Raw genomic sequence first — 13,781 nt, 5'->3', positions numbered from 1 at the left:
TTTTAATATTCCAGAGGACTTTGGCATCTTAAATGGCACTTGATCTCAAACTGTCTGAGATAAGTAGGGCAGCTAATGTCTTTACCAGCCCTAAGAGCATCAAAGCTCCTAGCTCAGCATTATGGGGGTGGGGGTGGGGGGCTCTTTCAGTGATTTATCATGAAACTCAATATTGCTGTTTCTAAACCCAATTTAGATCCTGCTGTTTCTATACCAGTATAGTCAGTAGAAATGTAGTTTACATCCTCTCAGTACTATGACAAACAAAAATTTACCAGCACCTAAGTCATTAAAAATGCTCTGCAGGCCTGAGTCACAATATGAACACAAGCTCAGTCCCCTCAAGCACACTTTATTTCATGAGCTTTGGTAGCTGCCTTTCTACATTCAGAAACCTTCCCATCCTCAGAGTCTAGTCTTAAATGTAATATTAAACCAGAGGCAAAGAAATGTTCTTTGTGAATGTGGTTTTCTCACTAGTTTCATTTTAAATGTGAATTGTGCTAAGTTAATATTTATACTCCTGACCACTTTCAAATCTCATAATGTTTTCTAATCTAACCACTGTCTTTAACATTAAAAACACACTCTAATATCGCAGAAGCATTGCCCTTTGTTTGCATTCCAATGCAAATATTTTTGTAAGCTGCCCTTCTTTTACTTTGAGCATTTTCTGATGCTACAACCTCTAGCTTCATCCTAAATGCTTGACAACGTATGCATGTAGCACAGAGTGTTATTATTGCCTCCGGCTAGCTTCATGTCATCTACTTTGTCTTTTGCTTCACTCCTTTGATAGTATTAGCAGACCAATTGTGAATCTGCCAGATGTGTTTCCTTGCAAAAGGACAAATCTAAAAAGGCTCATGTTTTTCTCTCTCTTCCAGGACTGCTTTCATTAAAAAAACTTCCTTATCCTTTTTTCATGAAACTGAGCTTGCTTAATCAGAGATGGAGCAAACAGACTGCAAACCTTATCAGCCTCTGTCCAAAGTCAAGCATGAAATGGATCTAGCTTATACCAGTTCTTCTGATGAAAGTGAAGATGGGAGAAAACCAAGACAGTCATTCAACTCCAGGGAAACTCTGCATGAGTATAACCAAGAGCTGAGGAGGAATTACAATAGCCAGAGCAGAAAGAGGAAAGAAGTGGAGAAATCTACTCAAGGTAGGTTTCTATTGGATTTTTATAACTAATATTATTTCTCATTAGGTAATGTTTATATGCATAAACCTATGTGTCAAAGACAAATTTGCTGATGTTAAATAGTTAATAATTCCTGCTGCACACATATGCTTAGTGAATCTGTTCCACATGAGAACCCAGCTGAGGTTGTAGGTAAAATGTGCTTTTTACGGATTATGCATGAATTTGGATGCAACAATCCTCTTATCAGAGCTTTCAGAAATTGTCTAATCCTACAAATAGCCATTTACAGACTGAAGGATTAAATAATTTATAGTAAGACATAAAGTAAACAGCTAAGTGCTTTTCAAGCCATTGCCCATTTGGGACAGGAGTCTCAAATAAATATTTGGTTGTTAAAAAAGTGAACCAGACTAGTAGAGACCACCAAACAAGAGGCTAGAAAGTCTATGAAAAGGATGTAGAAACATTTTGCAAGGTAGCTTATAGGGAAATGAAGAATACTGAGAGTTCCTTTTAAGAAACACAGATGTATTTTGCAGTCTATACTTCAGCTACTCTGGTCTCTCAATTATGGAAAGGCATAATAGTTTCCAACAAAATCAGGGAGCTAGAAATATAATTCCTTTTATTTCAATTAACTACATAGAAAAATAGACTGACACAGCTAGAGATTATTTGTTAGGGGTAAGACACACAGACATTATTTTTAAACAGGTATATCTGGGAGAGTGTCCTCAAAATGTGTACCCCTAGCTCAGTAGCATTAGTATTAACTGAGAATTCACAAAAGATTGAAATTCTCAGAACCTGCCTTAGATAACCTGCATACAGGACCTATCAATTTACACTTTTAAAAGGCCCACTGGAGAATTCTCATGCCTGTATCATTCATTGAATTCTTTTGTTCAAATACTTCAGTGATCACATGTATTTTGGGGGTTCCCAAATTACATTTTCATTCAGTATTAATATCCTTTGTAAAGTACAGTCAGAAATGTGCAATTACCTGCAGGATATTTCTAAATTAATAACATATCAGTTACTCTAAATTCAGTATAACTAAAAGAAGAGAGTCATTCCAACACCCTCAATTGCAAACCTGTTTACATTATTCAACATCAGCTAGCTCATACTTGCCTTTCTTCCAGCCAGCCACCAAAAATTCTCTGTGTAACACGTTGCATGATCCAGCAGAATTGATCCTTACATCTGCAATGCACTCAGAGTATTTCAAAAACATATCTAACTGATCTGCTTGTACTTCCCTACATCCCCCTTTAGCCTTTTGTTATGTTGTTTGCTATTTCTTGGCAGCAGAGGATTTGGGGGGGTTAGAAGAAATGCAAAAGATAGAGTGGGGTGTCTTGTACATGCTGAGTAAGCACCCTACCACCCAGCTACATCTCCAGATGTCTGTCCAAACTCTTAGAATGCCTATTCTGGCTGTGTTCAACAGTCATTCACAGCCTAACTTAAAAGCATTCTTCACTATCAACTCTCTTTCACTGTCACTTTACTACCAAACTTTTGCTTTGTGTAGAAAATCTCTTCCATGAAGTTCAAGGATATTTTATTAGTATCCCTCACTCTCATTATGGACGTTTCTTTCTAAACTGTTTACCCAATGAGGATGAGGATGAGGATGAGGATTTCTTTACTGATCTTGTTTTCCTGTAAAACTCACATATAATATATGATCTATGATTGTCTTATTAGTGAATGTATGTGATAGCATAATTTGTAAGCTGCACTACATCAAATACAGTATTACGAATTAAACTTACTGCATTCTAAAATCTTTCATTTACAAGAACTCTAAATTGAGTAAATTATTTGATATATACTAACATATAAATGTACATTCACATTTGCAATATCAACTGCATTATTCATTTATGATTCAATATAACTTAAAAAGTGTTGTAAATGTCTTTTCAAATAATTTATTTTATTCTGCAATGTCTTGAGCAAATGACTTATATTTGTGCAAACTAAATCCAACTCACTACTGATAAATTTTATTCTTATCATTATTTGGAGTCTCTATTATTCTTTAAGAATTGGATAGTTCCATTAAAATATTTCTCTGTAAATTTGTCTTTACAGAAGACAAACTCATAATTGCAAGTTGAGGATTGTGGAATAAAATGGTTGGTTCTGTGAGTTTAAATAAAAATACACTCAGCCGGTCAGTGGTGGCACACGCCTTTAATCTCAGCATTCAGAAGGCAGGGGCAGGCGGATCTCTGTGAGTTCAAGGCCAACCTGGGATACAGAGTGAGTTCCAGGAAAGGCGTAAAGCTACACAGAGAAACTGTCTCAAAAAAAAAAAAAAACAAGCAAACAAACCAAAGAATACACTCAGTTATGGCTCTAAAAGTATGAATAATGTTATGCTAAGTCTGTATTGAAATGGTCAGCCTCACATTTTGCACAGATCACATCTGTGCAGTGTGATCAAAATAAATTTAGGATGAGTACAGTTTTTCTTCTCTAATGTCATGCTAACTTCCTTTCAGTAGAGTATTTTAAGCAACTAGCTTTTGTTTAGCATTTAATGTTAGCCAGACCTTGGGTCCTATGTTGGAGGTGAAAATTTACTGCTTGTTGGAAACTCATAAATGGTGGATAAAATAGCTATACAAACAAATCAGTACAATTTTGTGATAAGTGCTTCTGAAATAGCCTCCCAAGGCATAACTTGACTTTCCAATGGATTTTAGTTACATAACCCAGGTACAGAAAATAACAAAAGAAAAATTTTATAAATAAACCATTTATATGTTTTCCAATATAAATCATTCTGACTAGCCTAATTAAGTTTGCTAACAACCATCTGTGTCCCACTTCAAGTAGAAATCATCACTTTGTCCAATACATTTTATTATATATGATATCTTCCCTTTAGCTATGTATAATTCTAGTTAAAGGAACAACTGTGTGACATTATGGGGCTTGTATTCAAGTAATTTACTTAATAAATACTCCAAAGTATAAGAGTAGAATGCTGTCAACTATGTATGCCACACCCAAACCATAAAGGATATCCTTTAAATGAAAAGGTAAGAGGTCTTGATTTCTAAATTTTTAAGGAAAAAAATCATAAGCTGAGGTTGCTAAGAACTACAGCAAGAACAAATCTATCTATGAAATTATGGAGAAAGAATAAGAAATTCACACTAGTTTTGAAGTTACACATGAAATTGCTTAAGTTACAGCCAAGATGCATGATAAGTGCTTAGTAAAGAGAGAAAATGCATCAAATTTGTGAGTAAAAGACATGAACAGAAAATTTGTTCTGACTCTTGGGAACATGTTGTGCCAGAAAGTATTGAACCTACAGGAAGACTTACTTTAAGAAATAAGTAATACAAGGTTATTTGCTAAAAGTTAGGAGTGAGGATATGGATTCAGGAATAGTTTTGGACTGAAAAGTATACAAATTGCTGGAGAGGGTTGCTTCTGCTGATAAGAATCACTGCAGCATTTATAGCAGACATGGAGAGTCTAATGAAAGCAGGTCCACCCAAAACAGGCTTTGGTTGCAATGAAACTGAGCTTTCTCTAAGATGATGCTCAAAGGAAACAGTGTTCATAAACACGCTGGTGAAGCACTAAGATATAAAACATGCTCCAACAGATTAACTCAGTTCTATACCATAATACTACAGAGGGCATGATAAAGCCAGACATAGAATGCGTAGTAAAGACCCTTTACTCTCTCTAAAGCAAAAACAAATTCTTCTTCCAACGATCTGGCAACATAATCAAAATGTGTGGGTAACAGACATCTTGTTTCTGGAATGGTTCTACAAATATTTATCCCAGAAGTGAAAACAGTATTTAGAAGCAGAAGGGTTGGAAGTTAAAGCCCTATTAACAATGTAATAGGCACTTGGCCAACCTAAATCTGTTCATTATAAAAATTAAAATGTCGAGGTTGTAGTTTTACCTTAGTTCCTTGACCAGGGCATTATTTGGTCCATCAAAGCTACATATTCTAACCTGGCACTTAGTCAACTTGGCTTACCTTTAGAAAAAATTCTTTCTTTTGAAAAAAATTATCCAGTTGTGCTGGAGACATACACCCAGGACATGCATGTAGTAGGTATGCTCTGTACCCCTGAGCTATGTTCCCAGCCCTGGATCATCTTTCACTGGTAATCTTAATCTGGACATAATGCAATGTTGGAAGTTATTGACTATTTCTGGTGCAATAACGTTCCTTAAACTCCATGTGAGAAATTATAAACAGAATATCCTAGGGAAAGTTGGAGGGAGATAGTGATGGGTAAATATGAGCAGGATAAATTGCATGTATGTTTAATTTTTTCAAACAACAAAAAAAATAAAATTAAAAATAAAACTTTAGATGATTGAAGTACAAGAACCTGCATTCACCTCAGCTGGCCTAAGAAAGCAGACAAGGTACAATGACAACTTGCTGTTATTGAAACTTCTAAACCTTTTTAAGATCAAGGCAAAGGAAGTGGGTAGGAGAAAAATCGCATGGCCAGTCTAAAGAAGGGAGCTTAAATGCCGTGTAGTTAAGGGATGGTGATGTGTCTGCCACAGGCTCTGTTTGTACCCAAGTATGGTATGCTTTTAGGCAGGGTCTTGAGCAGCTAGCAGCTTCAGGGGTGGAGCCTCTGCCTCAGAACTGGACTTTCGGTGGTTTTTCTGAGAGGGCAGGGTTTGGAGAGGGAGGAATGGCTGGATCAAGCAGGAGTGAGCTGGAGATTCCAACCAAACAACACTTTTCTTCTGAATCTATCCTGCAGGAGAAAACAAAACAACCTTCATCTACCATGCATTCCAAACCATGAAGATTGTCTATTGCCTGACATCAAACCAATGAATCTATCATGGCTCAGTGGCTCCTTCTGACATAACACCACACATCTGGTCCTCATCTAGCATTCTTCACAGTGTCAATGTCATTCACTTCATTTCATGTCATCATTCATAGCATCACAAGAAGTATGAGTATAATATACACGGAGAAATTTTCAGTCAGAGAGACCACACCAAGACATCATCTATTATAGAATTTTTCAGTTTAGTGTCAGTTATTGTTGTTAGTCTCTGATTTTTTATAAATCAAACTCTATTATATGCCTGTATACATAGAAAATTATATATGTATATGCAGCATGAATCTTAGAGAGTCTTATTAATAAAACAAACCTGAGGCCAATTATTGGGGTGAAGCTTGAAGATCAGAGAGACAGAACAAGCCACAGCTACCTCACCTCGCCAATTTCTCAGCTGATCTTGTTTCCTCAGACTGGAAGCCTCTGTGTCCTCATATCTGAATGGCTGTCAGCTGAACTGTGCTGCTCGAAACCTAAAAGCTTTACCAGCCAAGTGCTTAAACAGCCAAATGCTTCTAGTTCCTGGTCTTCATGCCTTATATACCTTTCTGCTATCTGCCATCACTCCCTGGGATTAAAGGCTCACTTTCTGGGATTAAAGGTGTGAGTCACCATGCTTGTTGGCTGTATCCTTGAACAGATGGATTTCTGCCTCTGGAATGCTAGGATTAAAGGCATGTGCTACCTACCACTGCCTATCCTAAGTATCTAGTGGCTTTTCTGTTCTCTGACCCCAGATAAGTTTATTAAGGTACACAATATTTTGGGGAACACAATACCACCACATGTATATATAATATGCTGTGTCATTATTTATAGTTCCAGTCTTTCAATGGTGGTCTTAAGATATCACTATGGATAATAATGAATTATTGGAGAATGGAATCTTGCATTATAAGTTTTATAATGAGAAATGTACAAGAGAATTGTAAATGTCTAGATAGCTTAAGAGAATGGTAGCTATAACTGAAAATAACTGAATATGGCAGGGGAGGGGGGGTGGAATCTATGAGGTCACAAAATTACCACAAAGCAAAGAATGTCATGAAGAGAAGGAATCATAGCTAAAATGAAAAGAAACACTTAAGAAATGTTGCGTAATGAAAATGATATGCTTTGGGAACTGATTGCTGGTTGAATTTGCAAAACACAGCATAGTCAAGATCTGTCTGAAGTTTCAAGTTTTGGAAATTGTGAGAATGATGATAAATTTGATAAAAAATGCACTGGGTTTGGAAGGGAAGAAGGTAATCTTAATTTTGACCATGCTACATTTAAGATGCTGGCATGACAGCAGATGGATCTTCCAACAGGTAGTTGGAGATGCATGTTTTTGAGTTCAAGGTAGATTGAGGCTAGAGATAAATGTAGGCTTGATCATATTAGTGTCTTAGAGCAAAATATACCTGGAGATAGATGAGATTACTCAGGGAAATTGTGTAGGGTAAGGCTAGAAGGACCAGGGACAAAAACCTGAATCTATCATCTGTGAACTGACATAAACACAGTTTAAATGTACTTATATTTTCACCTAGCACCATTCTTCAGTGAATTGATTTATCTAACATAAATTATAAAGGATCAGAAAGCTAAAAGTCTGAAAACTTGAGATCTCATATGCCATTGTCTTTGTCTTTCTTACTGATCTGTAGAGGTCACCTAGTGGGGAAATATGTGCCCCCTATGAAGAGAAATGGATTATCCTATATTAAACAAAGTTAAATTTTCTTTTCTATAAAGACTAGAATCTATACCATTATTTTATTTCAGTACCACCTTTAAATCAGAGAAAACATTATTAACTGTCAAAATGCATGTCAGTATTTGTAACTTGTATTAATCTAGGTAAAGCTGAGACAAACTTATTTTTTAGAATGACAGATAAAATTGTATGTATTTATCACATATAATATGTTTTATGGATCTTATGGATATGGATCATAGATTCTCAGACAGTCATTTCCTTTTAAGTTGGAAATGGATAAAACAAACCACATTCTTCATACACTGCACACCTACATCAGGAGGTCAAACGTGAAAATACTGCCACACTAAAACTACTTAGATTCTCTTCATTTCTGTCTTTATGTTCTAATGGCCTATGGTTGGCAAGGAATTTAAAAGCCTTTTCACTCTGAATAGCATTAGAAAAGGATAAATACAATGGTATATAATTTATCATGAATGGTTTCTTTGTTTTAAGCTGTCAAGGAAATCAATGCGTTTTTGTTGTTGTTTGTTTGTTTGAGTGTTTCTAATTCAGGACTAACTTTTGGTAAATACTGAAGAAATATTTTATTTCATCTTTATTTGCCAAGTCAGCAGCTGTCGCATCCAAGTCCAAGTGCATGTGGATTGCTGGATTCTAATGATGTTTGTTGTTGTTTTGTTTTAATCTTCCAAAAGGCTTAAAATGAAAAGATTGGCAATATTATACTATTATTAGTCCTTTACTAACAGGATGAATATCTATAAAGAGGTTTAGTGTATGATGTGTGGCAGGGCGGACAAAAGGGATAGATTTTTCTAGAGGTAGATAGGTTGGCAATTGTTTCCAAGTAACCTCACTTCCAAAAGTAGCATCAAGTATCTAAGAAATCCACTTAAAACAAATAAACATATGGAAATGGAAATGTAGGAAAGTATTTTACTTATGCTAATTTCCCTATGGTTTCTATATGGCTAAGATTAGTTTCGAGTATAGCAATTTCACTCCAAAATAATAATGAAGGAAAAATGATCAATGCAGAAAAAGGAGTTATGGCAAATACCAGTAATACAGTATTACACACTCGTAAAACAGTAAATGTGACACAAATATTCGTTCTCTCTTTGAAACCTGTTATTTTCTGTTTTATTGCTTTGCTGGTTGCTTGGTTGTTTGGGGTATTACAATTTTACCCTTATCTCACACCATTGCCATCTGGTGGAAAGCATTTAAACAGTCAATTTGTACTTGTGATTACAAAGCAAACTGTCGATTTTCTGCTGCTGGCCTTTAATTTATTGTCTTATATGTGAACACTAATTTAGTATCGGGTATGTTCCAGGGGTACACACAGTTCTGAGTGGATGATGTTCTACTTGGAATAATGTATCCTCATGACAGTTTTTCCCCATTCCTTGACCCAGGTTAATGACCCACTTCACCCTACCCCAGAAGCTCTTCAAACCACGTTGCTGCATACTATCTACAAGGGGTAGATAAAATCCCGAAATTGCAAAGCACATTTTTCCATTCTTATTTCAAGAACTTATCCATAGTTTAAGCTATTGTTTGTATATATGTAGATGACATGGATTACAGTTCCTACAAAAATCTTGAAAGAACTCTTAATCTCAGGATCCATATTTATGGGATAGAGATCACAGATGGCAAGAGTAATATAAAGCTAACAAGACCTATAAAATGAGTTTTTCAACAGCATTTGAACACACATAATGAATTTTCTGTTGTGAGCATGTTATGCTTATAGTTGTCCTGAGTTTCTACCATAAAGAGTTATAATGACTGCTCTGAAAGAACTTAGACTCTAAAAGAAAATTAGCCAAACTATTTAATAACAATTCCAATTGGATCATATCTTTTAGGTAGTAACATTGCTCATGATAGTTTATTCACTTTTTTCTATGGAGCATCGAAAATTGGAACAGAGTATCCTTGTCACATGTGCCATGGCTTCCTCTACCTGTTCCATGGCAGGGCAGATATCCATAATTAATCATTGCATCCTTGCCTACTGAGCCCAACTATAACTTCACTAATTCTACCACACACCATATGCCAATCAATTAGAATTGGTAAACAATGAAACCTATTTCTAGTCTGTGTTCTGACTGTAGCAATTCCTCTGTGAAATTCTGAAGTTTCACTGATGAGCAAGCAACAGTCCTTGGTGAAAACAAAACAAAACTGTCAGAGTACATATGGAAAGGTTGATACATACAGTATATACTGTAAGGGGATCTGGAAGCTAGAAATGGGTACTTACTTGACTTGGTGAATTATGACAATAATTACGGGAGAGACATTAAACATTTAAGAGTCAGGCATTGAATGAGAACCTATCATGATAGCCTGATGATGCATTCATACAAGAAAACGAGCAGAAAAAAAGTGATCTTGAGATGTCAGAGAAGAATATAAATAGGAAATACGATATGAACTGACTGCGGAGATTTCCTAACAAGAAAGGGTGACTAATAATTTTTTAAACTTCAGAATTAACAAAGAAGAATGAAAATTTGACAAAGGGTAGTTAAGCAAATCATTGCTAACTTTAGATTAGAGATTTTCCATTTTGACTGGATATTAGAAGCACTTGTGCTGGGCAGTGGTGGCACACACCTTTAATCCCAGCACTCAGGATGCAGAGGCAGGTGGATCTCTGTGAGTTTGAGGCCAGCCTAGTCTACAGAGTGAGTTCCAGGACAGGCTCCAAAGCTACTCAGAGAAACTCTGTCTGGAAAAAAAAACACTTGGGAGGAACCTAGGCATAAGAAAGAGTGCATTCAATATTGAGATTCCACTGCCAATCAGTTCTAGCGATCTTAGGGAAAGCCTAGATCAGAAGAAGTAGAAGAATAAATGCAACAGAATGTCTATTATAATAATGCTGTACAAGAGAATATGTCAGGAACCTTGGTAGAAGGAATTTTTAGATTTTTCTCCTTTGAAAATTCCACACATTCATAAAATGTATTTTGGTTAAATTCACCTTATATTCTTTGTGTTCTAATTCCACCCCCATCCCTCTCACCACTACTGACTCCCAACTTCATGACTTCTTTTGTTTTGTTCCTGCTGAATCCATTCAGCAGTGTCAGTCAGTATGTATATGTGTGGTATGTGTGTAGGGTTATCTTCTTGAGGATGGGTAACCTTTCAAGGACCACAATCCTGAAGAAAATTGACTTCCCCTAATGGAAACATTCACTGCATCTTCTGTAATAGAAAGTGGGTTCCAAACTAGGATGACAAAAAGTTAAGGAAGGTCATAATTTTATTGTTCCCATTTCACTGGATGAAAAAAAAGAGTCAAGGTTGTCTACTGAATACGTAGACTGAAGCACGAGCTGAAGATGAATAATGAAAAGGTTATAAGATTAAGCAAAGTGTATGAAAATATGGCGCATAAATGAGATCAGATAGAAGATGAGTGTGGGTGAATGTTAATAACCATTGATGTTAGATACTCTTCTATATGGATTTATATATAGTTTACCTTTAATCCTTATCAAAGTTCTATGATGTGGAAGTAGTCATTATGACTTCTATTTTTATTTTGAAATCTTATTTAATTCCAAATGCTGAGAATTATTCTTAAAAATATTTAAGATTAAATTTTATTGATAGCTCCTGTTTTTATAGTCTCACAGCTTGTGAACCTATCAGAGCTAAGGCACACAACATGGCTCACTAACAAAAAAGCTTACATTTTTCTAACTATACTCCTAGGTTCATCTATATAAAGTATGTCCATATTATGTTAAGAGGTTTAAACAGAATTTTTTCATTTATTTTTTTTCCAAACAGAATTTAGTGCCAAAGTAAAATTGGAAATTTTATGATTATTTTTGGAGCGCTTTTCTATGAAAATGAATTAAGAGATTATCAACTACATTTATTGTGTGTTAAATTTATTCTAATGACTGGAGAACCCAAGTTCTCTTTCTTGTTGTTGCCGATGGGCTTTTTAGAATACAAATTTAATAACATTTTTGTAAGATCTTTCATTAGCTCCCAAAACCTATAGTAATATTTTTTCAGTGTGATGGGAGTGGGTGGGATACAACTGCCTTCAGAACCTGATTAAATTCCTGAAACTATTCAGGAAAAATGCACATAAACACAATATTTGCCTGAAAATCCACCAGGTTCAGGAAGCCCTTCCAAAATTTCTATATCTATGGTCCTCCAAACTTTACTGATAGAACGAGAAGGTACAGGTCTACAGAGACAGAAAGCTACCAAGCAAGGAACTCTATCTCTGAGGCTCACCTTTCATTGACATTATGTCATCCTGATATACTGCTGTTATCCTCAGCTGGGAAGTTTTTCCAACAGGACCAAATCTACAATAAGGATGGGTGATAATTTGTGTCTAAGCAACAAAGCAGTATCTCCTTATGTAACTATTTACATGAGTCATATTGATGACTGCAAATTTTAACAGTATATTTGCAACTCAGTTTTGGGGAAAAAGCATGCAAATAGAAAATGGAAGAGATATGTTTGTAGTGGCATGCCTTGGATACTATACGTTCAGACATCTTTTTGAAGGGCATTATATCTATAACACCTTCATTTTCCTCTTTATGATTCATGTAGGAATTCAATAAGTAGTCACAACTTATGACCTGGATGTCAATTTAACAGCAAATGACATGGATCAACTAATTGAGCTAAGTTTGACTGAAGTATTTCTGTACATAAACAATTTAACTAACTTTATAAAACAACAAAAACAAACAATTCATTGTAGATATATTATATAATATTATACATTTTGCAATCAAAGCAAGGAAGAACCAAGTCAGTTTTTCATAACTGGCTTGCTTTTTGCTCTCAACCTAAAGATAACTCTTCTGTATTCTCTAGTCATCAGCCTACTTTGCTTAATACTGTGTCTTGAATTTTAATGTTTCTTACTAAGTATAGATTGAAAACTACTCACCAATGTTGGAAATAATATTGGTGTTTTCTTCTTAAATAACTTTGTTCAAGGGAATTGTGTATTTTCTTTGAGGATGCACATAATTTGAGGAAATAAAACCTGATTCCCTGGCTAAGTGTCACATAAATGGTTGTTCCTGGGCAGCAAAACCACTCTCTTTGGGGGAATGTTATTTGGTTTCTACTGAAATGCTTTAGCTACAGGGAAGGCGCAAAGTTGGTTTTTGTCTCTGGGACTGTGAAGATTGAGGGAAAAAATCTTTGTTTCCACCCTGACACCCACTTTGGGGCCTGTTTATCATATAGTTTGCACAAAGACCCAGAGATAAGGGTAAGACAGAATATTTTAATGAAAAACAGATACTAACTGGGTGATGGAGGTGCATGCTTTTAATCCAGTACTCAGGAGGGAGAGACAAGAGGATCTTTGTGAGATCAAGGCCAGCCTGGTCTACAAAGTGAGTTCCAGGACAGCCAGGGCTGTTACACAGAGAATCCCTGTCTTGAAAAAACCAAAAAAATAAAAGAAAGAAAGAAAGAGAAAGAAAGGAAGGAAGGAAGGAAGGAAGGAAGGAAGGAAGGAAGGAAGGAAGGAAGGAAGGAAGAGAGAGAAAGAAAGAAAGAAAGAAAGAAAGAAAGAAAGAAAGAAAGAAAGAAAGAAAGAAAGAAAGAAAGAAAGAAAGAAAGAAAGAAACAAAGAAACAAAGAAAGAAACAAAGAAAGAAACAAAGAAACAAAGAAACAAAGAAAAACAGAAACACCACAGAAGATGAAAAAGAAAGGGTAGTGGAATGTGGAAGGAAGCCATTACCAAACCTAAAAAGTGACATGAAAAGGCATGGATGTTGTTCTAGATATGACAGTAGCCTCCATAGCATCCTGGGTTTTAGCCCATAGTGTGGACTGAAATTACACCCCTGTGTCATGCTGTTTCTCTTTTATTATAAAGGTTTGAGGAAGGTTAGTAATTGGCAGTTTGAAATCTAGCCTTCTGTTCATTGGAACAGTCAAAAATGGTTTTATATATCTGTGACAGCATAAGTATGAAGTAAGCTAACATGTCCTGTCAGGAAATCATCCT

At 35.7% G+C, this 13,781-nt stretch overlaps 1 protein-coding gene across 1 annotated transcript in view; it reads left to right on the top strand.

Annotated features, from left to right (window-relative positions):
- Positions 1 to 951: 951 nt before the first annotated feature.
- The window catches only part of Tenm1 (teneurin transmembrane protein 1), a 519,119-nt gene continuing 506,289 nt past the window's right edge, over positions 952 to 13,781 (top strand). The window contains exon 1 of the mRNA XM_059251544.1: positions 952 to 1,168. Coding sequence (XP_059107527.1) covers positions 952 to 1,168 — 217 coding nt within the window. The remainder of the gene's footprint in view (positions 1,169 to 13,781) is intronic.

The sequence above is a fragment of the Peromyscus eremicus genome, chromosome X (genome assembly GCF_949786415.1).
Source record: "Peromyscus eremicus chromosome X, PerEre_H2_v1, whole genome shotgun sequence".
Classification (NCBI taxonomy): domain Eukaryota; kingdom Metazoa; phylum Chordata; class Mammalia; order Rodentia; family Cricetidae; genus Peromyscus; species Peromyscus eremicus.
The sequence above is the reverse complement of the archived record's forward strand: the minus strand, read 5'-3'. Positions and strand labels throughout refer to the sequence as shown.